At 39.4% G+C, this 21,607-nt stretch overlaps 1 protein-coding gene across 1 annotated transcript; it reads left to right on the top strand.

Moving 5' to 3' along the window:
* Positions 1–19,674: 19,674 nt before the first annotated feature.
* On the top strand, positions 19,675–21,214 carry LOC111174057 (olfactory receptor 8S1-like). Its single transcript, XM_022572323.3, has one exon. The coding sequence runs from the start codon at positions 19,927–19,929 to the stop codon at positions 20,842–20,844; it is 918 nt and encodes a 305-aa protein (XP_022428031.2). The 5' UTR covers positions 19,675–19,926; the 3' UTR covers positions 20,845–21,214.
* The last annotated feature ends 393 nt before the right edge of the window (positions 21,215–21,607 follow it).

The raw sequence follows: 21,607 nt of genomic DNA, 5'->3' as shown, positions 1-21,607 counted from the left end.
AATCCATTTTGAGTTTATTTTTGTGTATGGTGTTAGGGAGTGTTCTAATTTCATACTTTTAAATGTACCTGTCCAGTTTTCCCAGCACCACTTATTGAAGAGGCTGTGTTTTCTCCACTGTATATTCTTGCCTCCTTTATCAAAGATAAGGTGACCATATGTGCGTGGGTTTATCTTTGGGCTTTCTATCCTGTTCCATTGATGTATATTTCTGTTTTTGTGCCAGTACCATACTGTCTTGATTACTGTAGCTTCGTAGTATAGTCTGAAGTCAGGGAGCCTGATTCCTCCAGCTCCGTTTTTCATTCTCAAGATTGCTTTGGCTATTCGGGGTCTTTTGTGTTTCCATACAAATTGTGAAATTTTTTGTTCTAGTTCTGTGAAATATACCAGTGGTAGTTTGATAGGGATTGCATTGAATCTGTAGATTGCTTTGGGTAGTAGAGTCATTTTCACAACGTTCATTCTTCCAATCCAAGAACGTGGTATATCTCTCCATCTGTTTGTATCATCTTTAATTTCTTTCATCAGTGTCTTATAATTTTCTGCATACAGGTCTTTTGTCTCCTTAGGTAGGTTTATTCCTAGATATTTTATTCTTTTTGTTGCAATGGTAAATGGGAGTGTTTTCTTAATTTCACTTTCAGATTTTTCATCATTAGTTTATAGGAATGCAAGAGATTTCTGTGCATTAATTTTGTATCCTGCTACTTTACCAAATTCATTGATTAGCTCTAGTAGTTTTCTGGTAGCATCTTTAGGATTCTCTGTGTAGAGTATCATGTCATCTGCAAACAGTGACAGCTTTACTTCTTCTTTTCTGATTTGGATTCCTTTTATTTCTTTTTTTCTCTGATTGCTGTGGCTAAAACTTCCAAAACTATGTTGAATAAGAGTGGTGAGAGTGGGCAACCTTGTCTCGTTCCTGATCTTAGTTGAAATGGTTTCAGTTTTTCACCATTGAGGACGATGTTGGCTGTGGGTTTGTCATATATGGCCTTTATTATGTTGAGGAAAGTTGCCTCTATGCCTACTTTCTGCAGGGTTTTTATCATAAATGGGCGTTAAATTTTGTCGAAAGCTTTCTCTGCATCTATTGAGATGATCATATGGTTTTTCTCCTTCAGTTTGTTAAATATGGTGTATCACGTTGATTGATTTGTGTATATTGAAGAATACTTGCATTCCTGGAATAAACCCCACTTGATCATGGTGTATGATCCTTTTAATGTGCTGTTGGATTCTGTTTGCTAGTATTTTGTTGAGGATTTTTGCATCTATGTTCATCAGAGATATTGGCCTGTAGTTTTCTTTCTTTGTGACATCCTTGTCTGGTTTTGGTATCAGGGCGATGGTGGCCTCGTAGAATGAGTTTGGGAGTGTTCCTCCCTCTGCTATATTTTGGAAGAGTTTGAGAAGGATAGGTGTTAGCTCTTCTCTAAATGTTTGATAGAATTCGCCTGTGAAGCCATCTGGTCCTGGGCTTTTGTTTGTTGGAAGATTTTTAATCACAGTTTCAATTTCAGTGCTTGTGATTGGTCTGTTCATATTTTCTATTTCTTCCTGGTTCAGTCTTGGCACGTTGTGCTTTTCTAAGAATTTGTCCATTTCTTCCAGGTTGTCCATTTTATTGGCATAGAGTTGCTTGTAGTAATCTCTCATGATCCTTTGTATTTCTGCAGTGTCAGTTGTTACTTCTCCTTTTTCATTTCTAATTCTATTGATTTGAGTATTCTCCCTTTTTTTCTTGATGAGTCTGGCTAATGGTGTATCAATTTTGTTTATCTTCTCAAAGAACCAGCTTTTAGTTTTGTTTTTTTTTTCTGCGGTACGCAGGCCTCTCACTGTCATGGCCTCTCACTTTGCGGAGCACAGGCTCCAGACGCGCAGGCTCAGCGGCCATGGCTCACGGGCCCAGCTGCTCTGCGGCATGTGGGATCTTCCTGGACCGGGGCACGAGCCCGTGTCCCCTGCATTGGCAGGCGGACTCTCAACCACTGCGCCACCAGGGAAACCCTCAGCTTTTAGTTTTATTGATCTTTGCTATCATTTCTTTCATTTCTTTTTCATTTATTTCTGATCTGATCTTTATGATTTCTTTCTTTCTGCTAACTTTGGGTTTTTTTTGTTCTTCTTTCTCTAATTGCTTTAGGTGCAAGATTAGGTTGTTTATTCGAGATGTTTCCTGTTTCTTAAGGTAGGATTGTATTGCTATCAACTTCCCTCTTAGAACTGCTTTTGTTGCATCCCATAGGTTTTGGGTCGTCATGTCTCCATTGTCATTTGTTTCTGGGTATTTTTTGATTTCCTCTTTGATTTCTTTAGTGATCACTTGATTATTAAGTAGTGTATTGTTTAGCCTCCATGTGTTTGTATTTTTTACAGATCTTTTCCTGTAATTGATATCTAGTCTTATAGCGTTGTGGTCGGAAAAGATACTTGATATGATTTCAATTTTCTTAAATTTACCAAGGCTTGATTTGTGACCCAGGATATGATCTATCCTGGAGAATGTTCCATGAGCACTTGAGAAAAATGTGTATTCTGTTGTTTTTGGATGGAATGTCCTGTAATATTAATTAAGTCCATCTTGTTTAATGTATCATTTAAGCAAGATGTGTTGTGTTTCCTTATTTATTTTCATTTTGGATGATCTGTCCATGGTGAAAGTGGGATGTTAAAGTTCCCTACTATGATTGTGTTACTGTCAATTTCCCCTTTTATGGCTGTTAGTATTTGCCTTATGTATTGATGTGCTCCTATGTTGGGTGCATAAAAATTTACAATTGTTATATCTTCTTCTTGGATTGATCCCTTGATCATTATGTAGTGTCCTTCTTTGTCTCTTCTAATAGTCTTTATTTTAAAGTCTATTTTGACTGATATGAGAGTTGCTACTCCAGCTTTCTTTTGATTTCCATTTGCATGGAATATCTTTTTCCATCCCCTCACTTTCAGTCTGTATGTGTCCATAGGTCTGAAGTGGGTCTCTTGTAGACAGCATATATATGGGTTTTGTTTTTGTATCCATTCAGCCAGTCTGTGTCTTTTGGTGGGAGTATTTAATCCATTTACATTTAAGGTAATTATCGATATGTATGTTCCTATTCCCATTTTCTTAATTGTTTTGGGTTTGTTATTGTAGGTCTTTTCCTTCTCTTGTGTTTCTTGCCTAGAGAAGTTCCTTTAGCATTTGTTGTAAAGCTAGTTTTCTGGTGCTGAACTCTCTCAGCTTTTGCTTGTCTGTAAAGTTTTCAATTTCTCCATCAAATCTGAATGAGATCCTTGCTGGGTAGAGTAATCTTGGTTGTAGGTTTTTCTCCTTCATCACTTTAAATATGTCCTGCTACTCCCTTCTGGCTTGCAGAGTTTCTGCTGAAAGATTAGCTGGTAGCCTAATGGGGATTCCCTTGTGTGTTATTTGTTGTTTTCCCCTTGCTGCTTTTAATATGTGTTCTTTATATTTAATTTTTGATAGTTTGATTAATATGTGTCTTGGCGTGTTTCTCCTTGTATTTATCCTGTATGGGACTCTCTGTGCTTCCTAGACTTGATTAACTATTTCCTTTCCCATATTAGGGAAGTTTTCAACTACAATCTCTTCAAATATTTTCTCAGTCCCTTTCTTTTTCTCTTCTTCTTCTGGAACCCCTATAATTCGAATGTTGGTGCGTTTAATGTTGTCCCAGAGGTCTCTGAGACTGTCCTCAGTTCTTTTCATTCTTTTTTCTTTATTCTGCTCTGCAGTAGTTATTTCCACTATTTTACCTTCGAGGTCACTTATCCGTTCTTCTGCCTCAGTTATTCTGCTATTGATCCCTTCTAGAGTATTTTTAATTTCATTTATTGTGTTGTTGATCGTTGCTTGTTTCCTTTTTAGTTCTTCTAGGTCCTTGTTAAATGTTTCTTGCATTTTCTCTATTCTATTTCCAAGATTTTGGATCTTTACTATCATTATTCTGAATTCTTTTTCAGGTAGACTGCCTATTTTCTCTTCATTTGTTAGGTCTGGTGGGTTTTTATCTTGCTCCTTCATCTGCTGTGTGTTTTTCTGTCTTCTCATTTTGCTTATCTTACTGTGTTTGGGGTCTCCTTTTTGCAGGCTGCAGGTTCGTAGTTCCCGTTGTTTTTGGTGTCTGTCCCCAGTGGCTAAGGTTGGTTCAGTGGCTTGTGCAGGCTTCCTGGTGGAGGGGACTAGTGCCTGTGTTCTGGTGGATGAGGCTGGATCTTGTCTTTCTGGTGGGCAGGTCCACATCTGGTGGTGTGTTTTGAGGTGTCTGTGGACTTATTATGATTTTAGGCAGTCTCTCTGCTAATGGGTGGGGTTGCGTTCCTGTCTTGCTATTTGTTTGGCATAGGGTGTCCAGCACTGTAGCTTGTTGGTCGTTGAGTGAAGCTGGGTGTTGGTGTTGAGATGGAGATCTCTGGGAGATTTTCACCGTTTGATATTACGTGGAGCTGGGAGGTCTGTTGTGGACCAGTGTCCTGAAGTTGGCTCTCCCACCTCAGAGGCACAGCACTGACTCCTGGCAGGAGCACCAAGAGCCTCTCATCCACACGGCTCAGAATAAAAGGGAGAAAACATAGAAAGAAGAAAGAAAGAAAGAGGATAAAATAAAATAAAATAAAGATAAAATAAAATAAAGTTATTAAAATAAATAATAATTATTAAGAAAAGTAATTTTTTAAAGTAAAAAAAGAACCAAAAACAAAACGGACGGATAGAACCCTAGGACAAATGGTAAAAGCAAAGCTATACAGACAAAATCTCACACAGAAGCATACATATACACACTCACAAAAAGAGGAAAAGGGGAAAAAATAATAAGTCTTGCTCTCAAAGTCCACCTTCTCAATTTGGGATGATTCGTTGTCTATTCATGTATTCCACAGATGCAGAGTACATCAAGTTGATTGTGGAGATTTAATCCGCTGCTCCTGAGGCTGCTGGGAGAGATTTCCCTTTCTCTTCTTTGTTCGCACAGCTTCTGGGGTTCAGCTTTGGATTTGGCCCTGCCTCTGCATGTAGGTCGCCGGAGGGCATCTGTTCTTCGCTCAGATAGGACGGGGTTAAAGGAGCCGCTGATTCGGGGTCTCTGGCTCACTCAGGCCAGGGGGAGGGAGGGGTACAGAGTGTGGGGCAAGCCTGCGGCGGCAGAGGCCGGTGTGATGTTGCACCAGCCTGAGGCGCGCTGTGTGTTCTCCCGGAGAAGTTGTCCCTGGGTCACGGGACCCTGGCAGTGGCGGGCTGCACAGGCTCCCCAGAAGGGAGGTGTGGAGAGTGACCTGTGCTCGCTCACAGGCTTCTTGGTGGCAGTAGCAGCAGCCTTAGCGTCTCATGCCTGTCTCTGGGGTCCGCGCTGTTAGCCGCGGCTCGCGCCCATCTCTGGAGACCCTTTAAGCAGCGCTCTTAAACCCCTCTCCTCGCACACCAGGAAACAAAGAGGGAAGAAAAAGTCTCTTGCCTCTTCAGCAGGTCCAGACTTTTCCCCGGACTCCTTCCCGGCTAGCCGTCGTGCACTAACCCCTTCAGGCTGTGTTCACGCCGCCAGTCCTCTCCCTGCGCTCCGACTGAAGCCTGATCCTCAGCTCCCAGTCCCGCCCGCTCCCGCGGGTGAGCAGAGAAGCCACTCGGGCTGGTAAGTGCTGGTCGGCACGGATCCCCTGTGCGGAAATCTCTCCGCTTTGCCCTCTGCACCCCTGTTGCTGTGCTCTCCTCCACGGCCTCGAAGCTCCCCTCCCCCCCCCCCCGCCACCCGCAGTCTCCGCCCGCGAAGGGGCTTCTAGTGTGTGGAAACCTTTCCTCCTTTACGGCTCAGTCCCACTGGTGCAGGTCCCGTCCCTATTCTTTTGTCTCTGTTTATTCTTTTTTCTTTTGCCCTACCCAGGTACGTGGGGAGCTTCTTGCCTTTTGGGAGGTCTGAGGTCTTCTGCCAGCATTCAGTAGGTGTTCTGTAGGAGTTGTTCCACATGTAGATGTATTTCTGATGTATCTGTGTGGAGGAAGGTGATCTCTGCGTCTTACTCTTCTGCCATCTTCCCCCTCTCCCCCCAGAAGCTCAGTATAATCCTTTTTATATATTGTTGAATTTGGTTTGGTGATATTTTATTGAGGATTTTTGCATATATATTCATTAGGAATATTGGCTTGTAATTTTCTTTTTATGTAGTGTCTTTGTCTACTTTTGGTATCAGGGTTATGGTGGCTTCATAGAATGAAATTGGAAGTGTTCCCTCCTCTTTAATTTTTTGGAATAGTTTGAAAAGTATAGGTATTAACTCTTCGTTATATGTTAGGTACAGTCCCCCTGTGAAGTCATGTGGGCTTGGTCTTTCGTTTGTTGGAATATTTTGGTTAGTGATTCAATTTAAGTACTAGTGATTGTTCTGTTCACATTACCTATTAATTCAGTCTTGGAAGATTGTATGTTTCTAGTAGTTTGGCCATTTCTTCTAGGTTGTCCAATTTGTTGGCATATAGTTCATAGTTTCTCTTATGATTGTTTGTGTCTCTGTGATAACAGTTGTTATTTCTCCTCTTTCATGTTTTATTTTGTTTATTTTGATTCTCTCTCTTTATTTCTTAATGAGCCTGGGTAAAGACTTATCAATTTTGTTTATCTTTTCAGAAAACCAGCTCTTGGTTTCATTGATCTTTTCTGTTGATTTGGGGGTCTCTATTTTATTTATTGCCTCTCTAATCTTTATTATTTCCCTCCTTCTTCTGACTTTGGGCTTTGTTATTCTTTTCTAATTCCTTGAGATGGTAAATTAGGTTATTTGAGAGTTTTCTTGTTTCTTGAGGTACGCCTGTGTCACTATAAACTTCCCTCTTAAAACTGCTTTTGCGACATCCGATAGATTTGGGAAAGTTGTGTTTTTATTTTCATTTGTCTCAAAGTATTTTATGATATTTTATTTGATTTCTTCATTGACCAATAGTTTTTTTTTTTTTTTTTTTTTTTTGTGGTACATGGGCCTCTCACTGTTGTGGCCTCTCCCGTTGCGGAGCACAGGCTCCAGACACGCAGGCTCAGTGGCCATGGCTCACGGGCCCAGCCACTCCGTGGCATGTGGGATCTTCCCGGACCGGGGCACGAACCCGTGTCCCCTGCATCGGCAGGCGGACTCTCAACAACTGCGCCACCAGGGAAGCCCTAGTTTTTTTTTTTTTTTACTAGTATGTTGTTTAGTCTCCACGTGTTTGTGTTTTTCCCATTTTTCTTCCTGTATTTGACTGTATTATAGTATCATACTTTGTGGTCGGAAAAGATGCTTGATATAATTTCTGTCCTCTTAAATTTGTTGAGACTTGTTTTGTGGCCTAGCATGTGCTCTCTCCTGGAGAACATTCAATGTGTAATTGAAGAGAATGTGTATTCTGCTGTTTTTGGATGTAATGTTGAATAGATATATTAAGTGCACCTGGTCTACTGTGTCATTTAATTCCAATGTTTCCTTATTGATTTTCTGTCTGAATGATATGTCCATTGATGTAAGTGGGATGTTAAGTCTCCTAGTATTTTTATATTAATGTTAATTTCTCCCTTTATGTCTGTTAATATTTGCTTTATATATTTAGGTGCTCTGATATTAGGTGCATATATGTTTATGAGTGTTATATCCTCTTTCTGGATTGACCTGTTTATTATTATGTAATGCCTTCTTTGTATTCAATTATAGACTGTTTTAAAGTCCAATTTGTCTGATATAAGTATTGCTACCCCAGTTTTCTTGTTGTTTCCATTTACATGAAATATCTTTTTCCATCCCCTCACTTTCAGTCTGTGTCTTTAGCTCTAAAGTGAGTCTCTTGTAAGAAGTATATAGATGGATCTTTTTTTTTTATCCAATTAGCCACCCTGTGTCTTTCAATTGGAGTATTTTAGCCACCTTGTGTCTTTCAATTGGAGTATTTAGTCCATTCACGTTTAAAGTGATTATTAATTGATATATACTTCTTACAATTTTGTTACTTGTTTTCTGTTTGTTTTTGTACTTCTCCTCTGTTCCTATTTTCTTCTTTTAATTTTTTCCCTTATGGTTTGATGATTTTCTTTAGTGATATGCTTATACTCCTTTCTCTCTGGTTTTTGTGTAACTGTTGTAGGTTTTTGATTTGTGGTTACAATGGGGTTCATATATGTTGACCTATAACTATATGTGCTTGTTTTAAACTGATTGTCATTTAAGTTCAGACACATCCTAACAGCTCTACATTTTTTACTCCCCCTATCATATTTTGTGTTTTTAATGTCATATTTTATATCTTCATATCTACCCCTCAACTATGTATTGTATCTATAGCTGATTTTACAATTTTTGTCTTTGAACCTTTGTACTAGCTTATTTAAGTGGTTGATCCACAGCCTTTACTATACAGTTGCCTTTACCTGTGGAATTTTTCCCTTCCTATAATTTCTTATTTCTTATTGTAACCTTTTATTTTTCACTTAAAGAAGACCCTTTAACACTTCTTGTAAGGTCCATTTAGAATTGATGAACTCTTTTAGTTTTTTCATGTTTAAGAAGCTCTTTATCTCTCCTTCAGTTTTGAATGTTAACCTTGTGGCGGAATATCCTAGGTTCCAGGTTTTTACCTTTCAACACTTTAAATATATCATGCCACTCCCTTCTGTTCTTCAAAGTTTCTGGAAAAACTCAGCTGATAGCCTTATGAGGGTTCCCTTGTATGTGATTCTTTTTCTCCTCCTGCCTTTAGAATTCTCTCTTTATCTTTTAACTTTTGCCATTTTAATTATGATATGTCTTGGTGTGGGTCTGTTTGGGTTCATCTTGTTTGAGACCTTCTGTAATTCCTGTACCTGGATATTTGTTTCCTTCTTCAGGTTCAGTAAGTGTTCAGTCATAATTTCATCAAATACATTTTCTACCTTTTTATCTCTTCTCCTTTGGGACCCCTATAACTTGAATGTTAGTATACTTGATGTTGTCCCAGAGGTCCCTTCAACTATTCTCATTTTTTAAAATTTGTTTTTCTTTTTGCTCTTCTGATCCAGTGATTTTCATTATTCCGTCTTTCAGATTGCTATGTGTTCTTCTGTATCACCTAATCTGCTAATTCCCGCTAGTCTATTTTTTATTTCAGGTATTGAATTCTTCAGCTCTAACTGGCTCTTTTTTTATATTTTCCAGTTCTTTATTAAAATTCTCACTGTGTTCACCTGTTCTTTTACCCAGTTCAGTTAGCATTCTTTTTACTATTGCTCTGAACTGTTTATCACGTAAATTATTTATCTGTTTCATTAGGTTTTTTTCTGGAGTTTTTTCTTGTTCATTTGAAACATATTCCTCTTTTTTCTCATTTTGTCTAACTTTCTCTGTCTCTACGAAGTTAGGTGAAACAGTTACTTATCCTGGTCTTGAGGGTGTGTCCTTGTGTTAGACCGTCCTTATGCAGTCTGCATGTGCCCTGTAGCTTTGGTGGGAGTGCTGGATCTGAAATGAGTACATTTCATATCTTCCTGTGGGTGGCTGACAGCCACCTGCTTAGTGGGAGGTAGGGCTCGAGTTCAGGGACCACAGCCAGGTGCAAGATAGGGCTTCTCCTGTGCTCAGTGACTGTCGCCGCCCTATCTGGGGTAAAGGCAGGGCCCAAGGGGCTGGAGCAGACACTCTGAGGTAGTTGGGTTTCTCCTGGGTGTAATGGCAGTCTCTACCTATGTTTGGGGCATGGCCAGTGCCTGAGAGGTTGGGGCTGAGTTATTTCTGTGCTGGTTTCACTACCCACCCCCTGCCCCAGTGTGCACACCTTAGTTAGAGGCTGGATAGGAGCTGGAGGGGGTGATGCCACAACACTGAGCTGGGCCTGCCCTCTCCCAAGTATGCACAGGGACATGTGTTCCTGTGATGGTGGTCTCCAACATGGAGCTAGCTTCACTCCTTCCATGTTGTGTGCAAGGATGCATGAGCTGGTGATGGTTGCCTCTGTCCTGGTCAGACGCAGGGCCATGGTCTGGGCTGGCTCTGTTCCCTTCCAGTGTGTACAATCTTGTTGGCAATAGCAGGCTCCCCTTTAGTGGGCAGTAGTGCCGGAGCAAGAGTGGCTGGAGTAGTAGCCCAGTGTGGGCTGGGGTGCATGCTGGGTGGTCTTGGCAAGCTGGCCAGAGCGCCAGGCAGTTTTCAATTTGCTGCCTTCATGCTGTGACCAGAAATAAACACTCTTAAAGAGTGTGTGCACTCTTTAAGAGCAGAGTCTTGGTTTCTTACAGCCCTTTGGTAAACCCCATTGGTTTTCAAACCAGCTAAGGGGGCTTGTCTTCCTGGTGTCAGACCCCAGGGCTGGGGTGTCTGATATGTGGCTCAAACCCCTTTCTTCCCAGGGAGGATCTCCTAGCCTGTGATATCCCCCTTCTTTTTTTGTCCCCCATGGTGGTTGTGGTTCCTGACCAGATCACTTCTCTTTTCTTCTTACCAGACTCCATGTGGAAATTTCTTTACAGCCCTTGTTGTAGAAGAGCTGTTTTGCTAGTTCCCAAGTTGATTTTAGTGAGAGTTGCTCTATATGGAGTTGTAGTTTTGGTTTGTTCATGAGGGGAGGTGAGCCCAGTCCTTATATGCCACCATCTTGATCCCCTCCCAACTCCACATTTTCATGTTACTCAAGTCTTTTCTTCAACCTCTGCCCCTATACCTGGGAGTCCTGAAAGAAAAATCTGGTTAATTCTCTGTTTGTGTGCCTGTCCCAAATTTCTGTTCTTCTCATGTCTCTCTGAGATCTGTAACAACTCTCTTTTTATCCCAGGTCATGGCTTCTGTGACATTTATTGTCAAACCTGTGACTTGAAAAATAAACTTCCAATAATCAGAACTTGTCATTTTGGAATTTTACCACAAGGAGGCAGTGGTGTCCTAGCCATTAGGTCTGAACCAGCTGGCATATTTACTGTTATGCCGCCCCAGATTTATAACCTTGAGTTTTGCGTATTTCATTTATATATATAAAAAAGTAAATCTCTGTTACAATGGTTACTCAAACACTATTTTAAAAATATGATATTTGGAATCAATGTTAAAAAGCAGTAATTTAAATGATTAAAAAGGCAGTATTTTTCTCTTAACTTATTCTAGCATCATATGTTATCTCAATAGTGCCGAAAGGCACTCGATAAAATTCAGCACTTGTTCATTATAAAGGTCTTTGCAAACTGGGAATAGTAGGGATCTTTCTTAATGTGATAGAGTAATTACAAAGCCTACAGTAAACTTTTGCTTTAACATTTTAGAAATTTGTCTTCGATTAAGATAAGACAAGGATGGCCACTATCACTTATACAATTTAATATTGTATTGAAATTCCCAAGATAAGGAAATGAAAGAAATTAAAATTTAAGAATTGGAAAGAAAAAAAAAAGGTTATTTATTTGAAGATGATGTGCTTTTCTACATAGAAAATACTATAGAATCTACAGATAAACCCAAACATATCCAGATTCTTCACATGTGCTCTAATCTTCTGAAAAATAAATAGAATGTGGTATACCTATACAGTAGAACACTATCTAGCAATTAAATGAATGAACTATTTCTACATATCAACCTGGATAAATTTCTAAAACATGCTGACAAGATAAAAACTAATTTCAAAATGTTTCATGTAGTGGGAGACATTTATGTAGAGTTTAAAAAACGGACACGTGTAATAAAAAAATATAAAAGCATGCATGAAGAAGTGTATTAGTTTCCTATTGCTGTTGTGAAAAATTACCAAAAATTTAGCAAGTTAAAGCAATGCCTATTTATTATCTCAGGGTTCTGTAGCTCAGAAGTCCAAGTACAGCACGCTCAAAGATTATTCCTCTAGAGGGTGCTCCTCAGACTCATTGGCTAATACTGTGTCACATGAATACCCTTAGCTGCAAGGAAGACTGGGAAGCTGATTATCTGGGAAAGGAGAGTGGAATTTCATGAATGGTTTAGACAATAACAAAGTACCCCCTACTATTGGGTATCTAAATAAAATGAGAGATGTTAGTAAGTAAAAAAACAAAATAATAAAATAGGCAAGCCATGGTGTCCCCTCCCAAATGGCATGTTTCTTTCCTTCCTCCGCTTAGAGTCTCAGCAGGTGGAAATCAAGGTATCAGCAGGGCTACATTCCTTTCTGGAGATTCCGGTGATGAATCCACTTCCAGGCTCAGATTGATGGCTGAATTCAGTTTCTTGACATTGTAGGACTAAGGTCCCTGTTTCTTTGCTGGCTCTCAGCTGGGGGCTAGGCTCTTCTTCTAGAGGCTGGTTGCATTACTTCTCATGCTTTCTGTGTATCCCTCCCCAAGAGATGATGAGCCAGGTCTTCTCATGCTTCCACTCCTCTTTGACTTCCATTTCTACCTCAACTTTCTCATGCCAGTGAGAGAAAGTTCTCTGCTTTTAAGGGCTCGTATTATTAGATTGGGCTCACCTGGATAATCCAAGATAATCTCCTTATTTTAAAGTCTGTACAAAGTCCCTTTTGCCATGTAAGGTAACATATTCACAGGTTCCGGAGATTAGAGAATGAACATCTTTGGGGGGCCATCGTGTCTACCACAGGAGGCTACATTCTGACTTTAGGATGGTGATTTTATCTATGGGTAGGGAGGAAGGGATTGGGAAATGGTATAAAAAGAAGACTTCAAATCTATAGTGTTCTATTTTTGAAAAATAATCTGAAGTAAATATGGTAAAAGTTAAGATTTGTTAAGTATGCATGGTGTGTAGTGGATGTTATTTATGTTTCTCTAGTCATTATGTATATTTGAAATGTTACCTAATAAAAACACTTTTTAAAATAAATGAAAACAAAAAACATTAAAAATACTGAAAATGGTGTTTTATGCATCTCGGTGTTTTAGAACAAATTCATTCTTGTGTCGGAGATCATAAATAAACCATAGAGAAGCTTTAGAAGAGTGGTTGGTGCAGAAATGGTTGCCAGGTAATATCGTTATTACTTCGGTACATTTGGGTGTGAGAAAACGCAAGAATTAAGTCAGATGCTGTAAGGGTATGTGGGACTAGGAAAGTAGTTTTAAAAAATAATATATGCTATGAAAACACACACAAATAGAGAAGATAGTTTGAATGTGCTAACTGCTAAATGTGAAAGACAAATGGAGAGGAAAAATTGAATACCAACTAGAAAAATAGCAAGTTTGAGGGAGCTTGGTCCCAGAGGAAGCAGAATGGAAAAATATCTAAAGCATAGGTGGAGGCATTTGTCTTGGATTGAGAAGGACATCTCCTCTACTGTATTAGCTCAGTACATATTTTTCATAGCAAAATGCCATAGTCTGAGTGGTGGAGATTGAGAGAGAGCAAGCTCTCCTGTGTCTTTTCTTGTAAGGACACTAATCCCATGATGAGGGTCCCACCCTAATGACCTCATCTGAACCTAATTATCTCCTGAAGGCCACATCTCCAAATATCATCACATTGGGGCTTAGGACTGCACCATGTGAATTTTGTGGGACACCATTCAGACCATAGCATCTATCAGATTGAAGGAGGGAGTAAAAATAGTTCTATACAGAAGTATGTAGTCACAGATAGGAAGATAGGTAAACATGTTCTTACATATTGGATACCAAAAAATGCATTCAATGAAGTATCCAAGCTCTTAATCTATAACAAAAAAGGAAAGACAAATAGAAAGGTAAGGGTATCAGTGAGAATTCTAGCATACTACAGTAAAGACGTTCAAAATTAGGAAGGAAAGAAACATGCCATTTGGGAGGGGACACCATGGCTTGCCTATTTTATTATTTTGTTTTTTTACTTACTAACATCTCTCATTTTATTTAGATACCCAATAGTAGGGGGTACTTTGTTATTGTCTAAACCATTCATGAAATTCCACTCTCCTTTCCCAGATAATCAGCTTCCCAGTCTTCCTTGCAGCTAAGGGTATTCATGTGACACAGTATTAGCCAATGAGTCTGAGGAGCACCCTCTAGAGGAATAATCTTTGCACTCCTCTCTGACCTGAGGACACGGGGAGGGGGAAGGGTAAGCTGGGACGAAGTGAGAGAGTGGCATGGACATATGTGCACTACCAATCGTAAAATAGATAGTGGGAAGCAGCCGCATAGCACAGGGAGATCAGCTCAGTGCTTTGTGACCACCTAGAAGGGTGAGATAGGGAGGGTGGGAGGGAGATGCAAGAAGGAGATATGGGGATATATGTATATGTATAGCTGATTCACTTTGTTATAAAGCAGAAACTAACACACTATTGTAAAGCAATTATACTCCAATAAAGATGTTAAAAAAAAAACAGTTAAAAAAAAAAAAAAGAATGTGATGCTAGGAGCTACAGAACCTGTAGTGTGAGACTATGAGGGAAAGGGAAAAATATCATAGTCACATTGAAGCAATAACTTTACTTATCAAGGAAATGCTGAATAAAACCCCAAATCTCATTACCACCCCCCCATTCCCAGATTTCTCAAGTAAAAATAAACATTCTTATGGATTAGACTATGGCTATTTAAGTTTTCTCTTATTTTCATCCAAATGCATCCTAACTGATATGCAATGCTAAGATAGAGGAAGAAACCAATCTTGGAAAAAAAATAAACTAAGAAGCTTCAAATTCTTTGCATATACTTCTTTTGATAGAAATATGTAATAAGAACATCCATTGCTTTTAAAAAGGTAGGGGAGCAAAGAAAGAATGATAAAAATTGAGATTAGAGGAAAAGCAGACAGAAGAGTAAAGTATTATAAAATATGTAAATTAGCAATAGCAAATAATAATAATAGAATAGGAATGGACTAAAATTATCAGGGACTTCCACTTCGGGTAACTACTAACTAGATCACTTGGACCAACACACATTTAAAAAATTTTTAAATAGCTGAACAGCATATTTTTAAGATCTGCTCTAAAGATATTTGAAAGCTAAGGAGGCAGTGAGTAATTATGGAGCTGTCATCCCAAAGAAGAAGAAAACCCAGAGAAGCAAGCTTTGCATTTAGGGGTCTCTTTTTCCTGTAAGGGCATCTTGAAGAGGTGGTTGAAAATGTGAAAAGTTATTTTGACAGTTTCCTAAAGTTAGTGGGGAAAATGGAATTCAGGGACCACAAGGGTGGGTTGGAACCTTAAAGGCAAGACCCTGAAGTAAAGGTGGATTGGAAGCAGAGAAGCTTTGTGTGGGTTGGAGCCCAGCTTCATTTCAGTCTCCAAATTACATGACGGTCATCCAGTATTGCTGATGCCCATGGTTGTCTGACAGAAGCAAGTAAAAATTTTCTCTGGAGGAAGAGAATATAATTCAGAGCCTTAAGTTATCTCCATAATTTTTCATAATAATATCCTATTCTCAATAGAAAAAATTTAACAAGAATATGGGGAGACAGAAACTAGAGACAGTGGAAGCAGATCCAGATGCTTAACTTTAAAATAAATATTTATAGAGATTAAAGAAAAGATTGAGAATTTTGGCATAATATTTCTGGGAACTATAAATAATCTTAGTGAAAATCTTGAAAAAGAAAAACTCAATGGCTGAATAAGATCTTAATGGATAAGTTTAAAGGAACTTAGTGTTGAGGAGTATACTAATAACTTATAGGATAGGCAAGAAGAAAATATATACAGTAAGGCACAGAAAGAATAAAGAAAAGAGTATGAGATACATAATGCATAGATGCAGAAGGATAACGTACATTTACATGGAGTTCTAAAGAAGAGGGAGAATTAGGCAATACCTAAGAAAATAGGGCAATATGTAAGACAATGAACGAAAATATTCCAAACTGAAAAATTGTATCAACTATAAATGCTAGGAATTCTATAAATATACCCCAAGTATGATAAATTAAAAGAAAATCACACTTTGTCCCATCATAATAAAATTACTGAAAGTCAAAACAGAAAGTATTAAGAGTGGCAAGAGGGAAAGGAAAGACAAATTAGCTCCAAAGAAGTACAATTTAGACCAACAACTGACTTCTCAAGAGAAACATTAGACTAACAAGAAGACAGAAGACAATGAGGTAGTATCTTAAAAGTACTGAATTAAAAAAAAAAACAGCCCTCCCCCATTAGGATTCTGTGCCCAGTAAAACATCCTTTAAGAATGAAGGTGAAATAAATACATCACCTAGAAGACTTGCACTAAAGAGAAAATTAAAAGGAGTTCCTCAAGGAGAAGGAAAATGCCCACAGATGGAAGTTCTTATTTTCTTCTGGCTTATCTTCTGAGTCACCTCTTCAACTTTGTCTAATTTGTATTAAACTTATCCATTGAAATCTATTTTCAGGTATTGAACTTTCAATTCTAGATATAGGAAAAATTGAGCAAAAAAAAAAAAGTCAAACATGTAGGTAAATTTAAATGACCATTGATCATATAATAGTGATAATGTCATGTATAATAATTATGTCTTTAATGTGTATCATGATAAAACACTTGACAACATTAGCAAAACTATCTAAAGGTAAGCTATGAGTCACTTAGCTTCAATGGTAATTCCCAGAGGGATCATCCAGTAACTGTTTTTAGCTAACAAGTCCAAAGTATACTTCAGTCTGAGCTTTCCAGCAATCAGGAAGGACCTAGATGCCGCCTGGGCTTTCAGGTTACACCTTGCCATCCCATTGGCCACCTTAACACACAGGGCCTTCTGGTAGACCTGAGCCTCCTTTGTTAGGATGCTGCTCGTAGCAGTATATCAACGGTAATAGAGATATGTAAAGAAATGATTGTGCAGTTATGCTAGGGGAAGTATGAAAGAGGTTGCTTTATTCCTTGTTAGGAATTTGAAGTTCTCAGTTTTCCTTTTCTTTGTCATTTTATGGGGTCATAAAGGATAAGACCAAAATGCTACCAAAGCTCAGAAGAGTTTTCTGAAGTCTTTATTTGCAGGGGCTTTTAAGGACTGAGCTTTATACATTTGTCTTTATGCACAAAGTGTCTAATAGAAAAATCAATGTCAGTTTACACGATGGGACAGTTGTGGTGCATTTTCTATCTTGTGAATTTCTCCTGCACTCAGAGTCATGCCCACCAGCTTAGAAAACCAGGATGTATTCTGCACCAGGAACAGAGAAACTTGGTAATGTTTTCCTTCTGTTTTCTGATGTTGTTTTCCTGTTCTTGTGCTCCCCGTTTCCCCTCAGTCCCCACCACTTCTTATCCTTCCCTCATCAGGCCCCTCCTTTCTCCTGCAGTTCTATCATCTTACCTTTGTTCCCCTGGGCTGAGGTAGTGCCCCACTCAGGTCTCTCTGACATGGTATTCATTTCTGTTACCTAGACTGTTGGTCTGTTCCTCAAAATTACTTCTTGTTCTCCTTTTGGGAAAATTAAACACTTGGGTTAGAGGTGAAGAAAAGAGAATCTAATGATTCTTCAGCACCTCAGTTGTCTTCAGCACCACTCTTCAGTTAGTAAGTTAAGTCCTCACAACATTCCAAGCTAATTATTTTTAGCTTTCATTTCACATATGGGACAATTAAGACAGGAGTTTCCCTATGTCTTACTATACTTCTTGTTTCTAATGGTGAAAGTCCACATTATACCAGAAACCTGGAAGCTTGGGGAGGCTAATACCTGAGAACTGTCTATAAGAAGGGGGAGGAGATCAGGAAAATGATAGACTTTGGGCACCTCATGACTCAAAAATAACCCTCTCCAAGCCCTCCAAACATATAGGGTCCAGAAACTAATTGTACCTTTAATTATAGGTATTCCGTATAATTATATACTCATAGGTATGTGGAAGTTGAGGGCACGAGACACTGCATTGGGGCAAACCTCTCCTGTTGGCAGAATTTTTCTCCTGTGCCCTTCCCACAACTGGTTTCATGCAAGCTCAGGATGTCAAATCCGTTACTGGTTCCTAATCAGATCTGTTCTCTAGTAGTAGTAAAGCTCTAGACTATTCTCTTTCTGAGTTTTCTCCATTCACTTACTCATTCACTCATTTGTGCATTTATTTTAATTGTTAAGTAACATTTTTGAGCAACTCCTTGGGCCAGTCACAATGCTAGGTACTTTTGTATGTCCCATTCTAAAATGGACTCCTCTCAGGCCGTCTTTCTTTGCAAGTGATCTCGTCGGCTAACTCCACCTAATTATGATAACAGCTGAAAACTTACAGTGGTAGCATTCTCAGAGCTGTTTCCATTCTCAATTTGGAATCTGAAGCATCGATTCTGAATAAATGAAGTATCAAGGACAGTGAAATTGCAGCGCCAGGCAAAAAAAAAAAATAAGTGATTTTATTTATTTCTTTGACTGCTTCAAGTAACTCTAACACAGTACGCCTCTACCTGTGAGGAAGTATGGTTCCTGACAGTGTACAGTTTCTAGGTTTGTCCTTCATGAAAATGCCCTGTGCAAGATTTTCTCTCTTTGGCTTTTATTTATAGGAGAATAAGTTTCCCCAAAGTTTAAGGAATTTCTAGCGCTAGTTAGTAGGGCTCCATTTAGAGATGAGTGAAATGGAGGGGACCTTTCTTTTTGTTGCCCTCCAGAATTACAATGGGTGCTTCTCTGTATTTCATGACTTGATTTTCCTGTGTCTTCTGCCAATGATGTGATAGTCTCAGGATGAATCCAGGTTGCTGTAGCTAGAGCTACAGTGGTGAGTAAAAGAAAAAAAAGTAATAATAATAGAAAATTATTATAATCCCCACATGAGAGGAAGAATTGAGGTTTTTAGAAATAATATACGCAACTTACCCTTTTATTTTCCTCCTTTAGAAATCAAGGAAGAGGTCTATATCCAACAGGAATTTTCAAACTCCGTCTTAACTCTGAATTCTCACACCGACATTCAAATTTAGTCATCTTCTGGATCACTGGATTTGAAAAAGTTTTTGTTTAATTCTGTGCTAGATATCGCTCAGCTAGGTGAGAAATACAGGTAATGTGAACTTGATTTCTAAGATAGCTCTAATTCTGGGTGTCGTTTGGCTATACATGGGAGAGAAATCATATTGGGTGGTGGGTCTCGCAGTGTGAGCACAAAAGATAGAGCAGGTCAGGAAGGGTCGAGATGGTGGAGTCAGTAGTGTTGAAGCGTTATCCTGAATCTTTGGATGTAATTTGGATTGTCAGTTTAGAGTAGAGAAAAAGGAGGCCAAACTTTAGAAAGTTAGTGGGTAGTCTGTACTTACAACTGGCATGAAGGCACAGACAGGAGCTGAATCTGAATAGGTTACCCGAGCTGGGCATGGAGATTATGAGCAGAGTGTGTTCTCATATGGGTCAGCAGTTCCTTGTGATCAATTATATAACATCTAGGATATCTCTGTTCTACTTTCTCTCTAATTAATTCCCTTTCTCCTCACTCTGCAAATCTCCAGCCACTACCCCTCTTCAGTTTCCATTAATGACCCTATTTAAATATTTAGCGAAAAAAATAAAAGCCGCTAGATGAGAACTGCTTCCTTCCTAACATCAAATCTATGGACTTCATGCATGTTTGATGAAGTAAACCCTCTCCTGCCTTTGGCCATGCTCTGCTTCTGCTCTGAGACCCAACTGCTCTCAGAGACACCATTTCTGCAATTTTCTCTTAAATTTCCTCCTGCAGTTTCTCTCTCTCTACTAGTTTATTATCAACAGTTTATAAATATCCTCCGGTCACTTTAATAATAAAACAACAAAAAATAAACTCTAAGACATCAAAGAAAGAACAGTAAAGGTGGAGAGGGAGTTGATCTAGTGTTGGGACCCCACAGAAAAGATTATTACAGGTTTTGGTAAATCTAGAGACTTAGGGAAGTTTATCATTTCAGAACGTACATTTTTTTAAACATCTTTATTGGAGTATAATTGTTGAACGTACATTTTTGAGTAGGCATGAAACTTCGTGAATGGAACGGGTTAAAACACTTGGATATTTGTTAGGCATCAGAAGAGACTTCACCTGATTTTTTTCTTGCATTCCAAAGAAAGTACTGAAGGCAATGAGAAACCACAGTGTTGTCTCTGAGTTCATCCTCCTAGGGCTGTCTGCTGACCCCCAAATCCAGGCTCTGCTCTTTGTGCTGCTCTTTGTTATTTATATCCTGACCCTTATGGGGAACCTGATGCTGCTGCTGGTGATAAGGGTGGATTCCCAGCTCCACAACCCCATGTACTTTTTCCTGGGACAATTGTCCTTCCTGGATCTCTGCCACTCTTCTGTCACTGTGCCCAAGCTGCTGGAGAACCTCCTGTCTGAGAAGAAAACCATCTCAGTCGAGGGCTGCATGGCTCAGGCCTTCTTTGTGTTTGCCACTGGAGGCACTGAATCCTGCCTACTTGCTGTCATGGCCTGTGACCGCTGTGTTGCCATCAGTTCTCCTCTGCTGTATGGCCAGATGATGAACAGAAAGCTGTGTATGGGGCTGGTGTGGGGCTCATGGGGCTTGGCCTTTACGGATGCTCTCATCAATATCCCTGTAGCTGTCAATTTAGACTTCTGTGAGGCTCAAGATAGTCACCACTTCAGCTGTGAGCTGCCCTCTCTCTACCCTTTGTCTTGTTCCGACGTGTCTGCAAGTTTTACTGCCTTGCTCTGCTCCAGCCTCCTGCATTTCTTTGGAAATTTCCTCTTGATATTTTTCTCCTATGTTTGCATTTTTTTCACCATCCTGAGCATCAGCTCAACTGAAGGCAGAAGCAAGGCCTTCTCCACCTGTTCCTCCCACCTCACTTCAGTGAGCTTCTTTTATGGCTCAGGTTTACTCCGCTATCTCATGCCAAATTCAGGATCCACTCAAGAGTTCATCTGCTCCTTGCAGGATAGTGTGATCTCCCCCATGCTGAATCCCCTCATCTGCAGCCTGAAGAACAAGGAGGTGAAGGCAGCTGTGAGAAAAATGTTGAGAAAATGTTCCTAGTGTTTCAAATCATAGATTAAAAAATCAGAATGATGAGGAAATTGGGTAGAATTGCAATAAATAGTGCCTGCATATTAGGGAGAATTCTCTGATATAAGGATCTGCGCGATGCCATACCTCTTTTCTTGAAAATACTTAAGAAAAGTTGAAGTTATTTTCTGGAATGATACCAGTTCAGTCCTAATCAGAGGAAGGTGGATAGATAAACATTTTGTCTAGCAATTTTTCTTGCAAAAATATTTAATTTATTACACACAATATGGTAGACATTGTTATTGTCTGCTTAGGCTATCTTTACCATTCTTCCAGTAACTAAACTCCGTGTGTTCAATGTGGTCCCAGAGAGACTGTTAATCACAGTGTCCCCAAATCCTCCCCCCTCCCCTTCTCATTATTCACTCATTCTTCCTGGCACAGTGGCTGATACAGGAGTGAGCACATGGTCAATGCTGGACCATTCACTCTCTTAGGATATTTGAAATTGTTTATTTGACCTACACGTGTCCATTAGAGACTACAAATAAAACATTTGTTTATCATGCTTCAAACCATTTACATAGTGACCCACCATCTCCAGCTGTGAGGGGGCCCCATAACAAGAGAAGATTCCCTGGCTTGTACACACTGCTGGACAAATAGCTCTGCCACTGAGCTCTAGTGGTGCTGCAGAAAAGGCAGAATGTGAGCAAATCAACAACAGAGCAAGTACTGTACAGGACCTTTGATAAACACCAGAAAGAAACCAAAGGGCTTTTCAACAAAG

Source organism: Delphinapterus leucas, chromosome 11 (assembly GCF_059928025.1).
Source record: "Delphinapterus leucas isolate spDelLeu-1000000601 "Yukka" chromosome 11, BTC_Dleu_Yukka2, whole genome shotgun sequence".
Taxonomy (NCBI): domain Eukaryota; kingdom Metazoa; phylum Chordata; class Mammalia; order Artiodactyla; family Monodontidae; genus Delphinapterus; species Delphinapterus leucas.
This window is presented reverse-complemented; position numbering and strand designations above follow the sequence as displayed.

Bases quoted from the DNA above. Each gene is read 5' to 3' on its own strand.
- LOC111174057 (XM_022572323.3), top strand. From the start codon at position 19,927: ATGAGAAACCACAGTGTTGTCTCTGAGTTCATCCTCCTAGGGCTGTCT.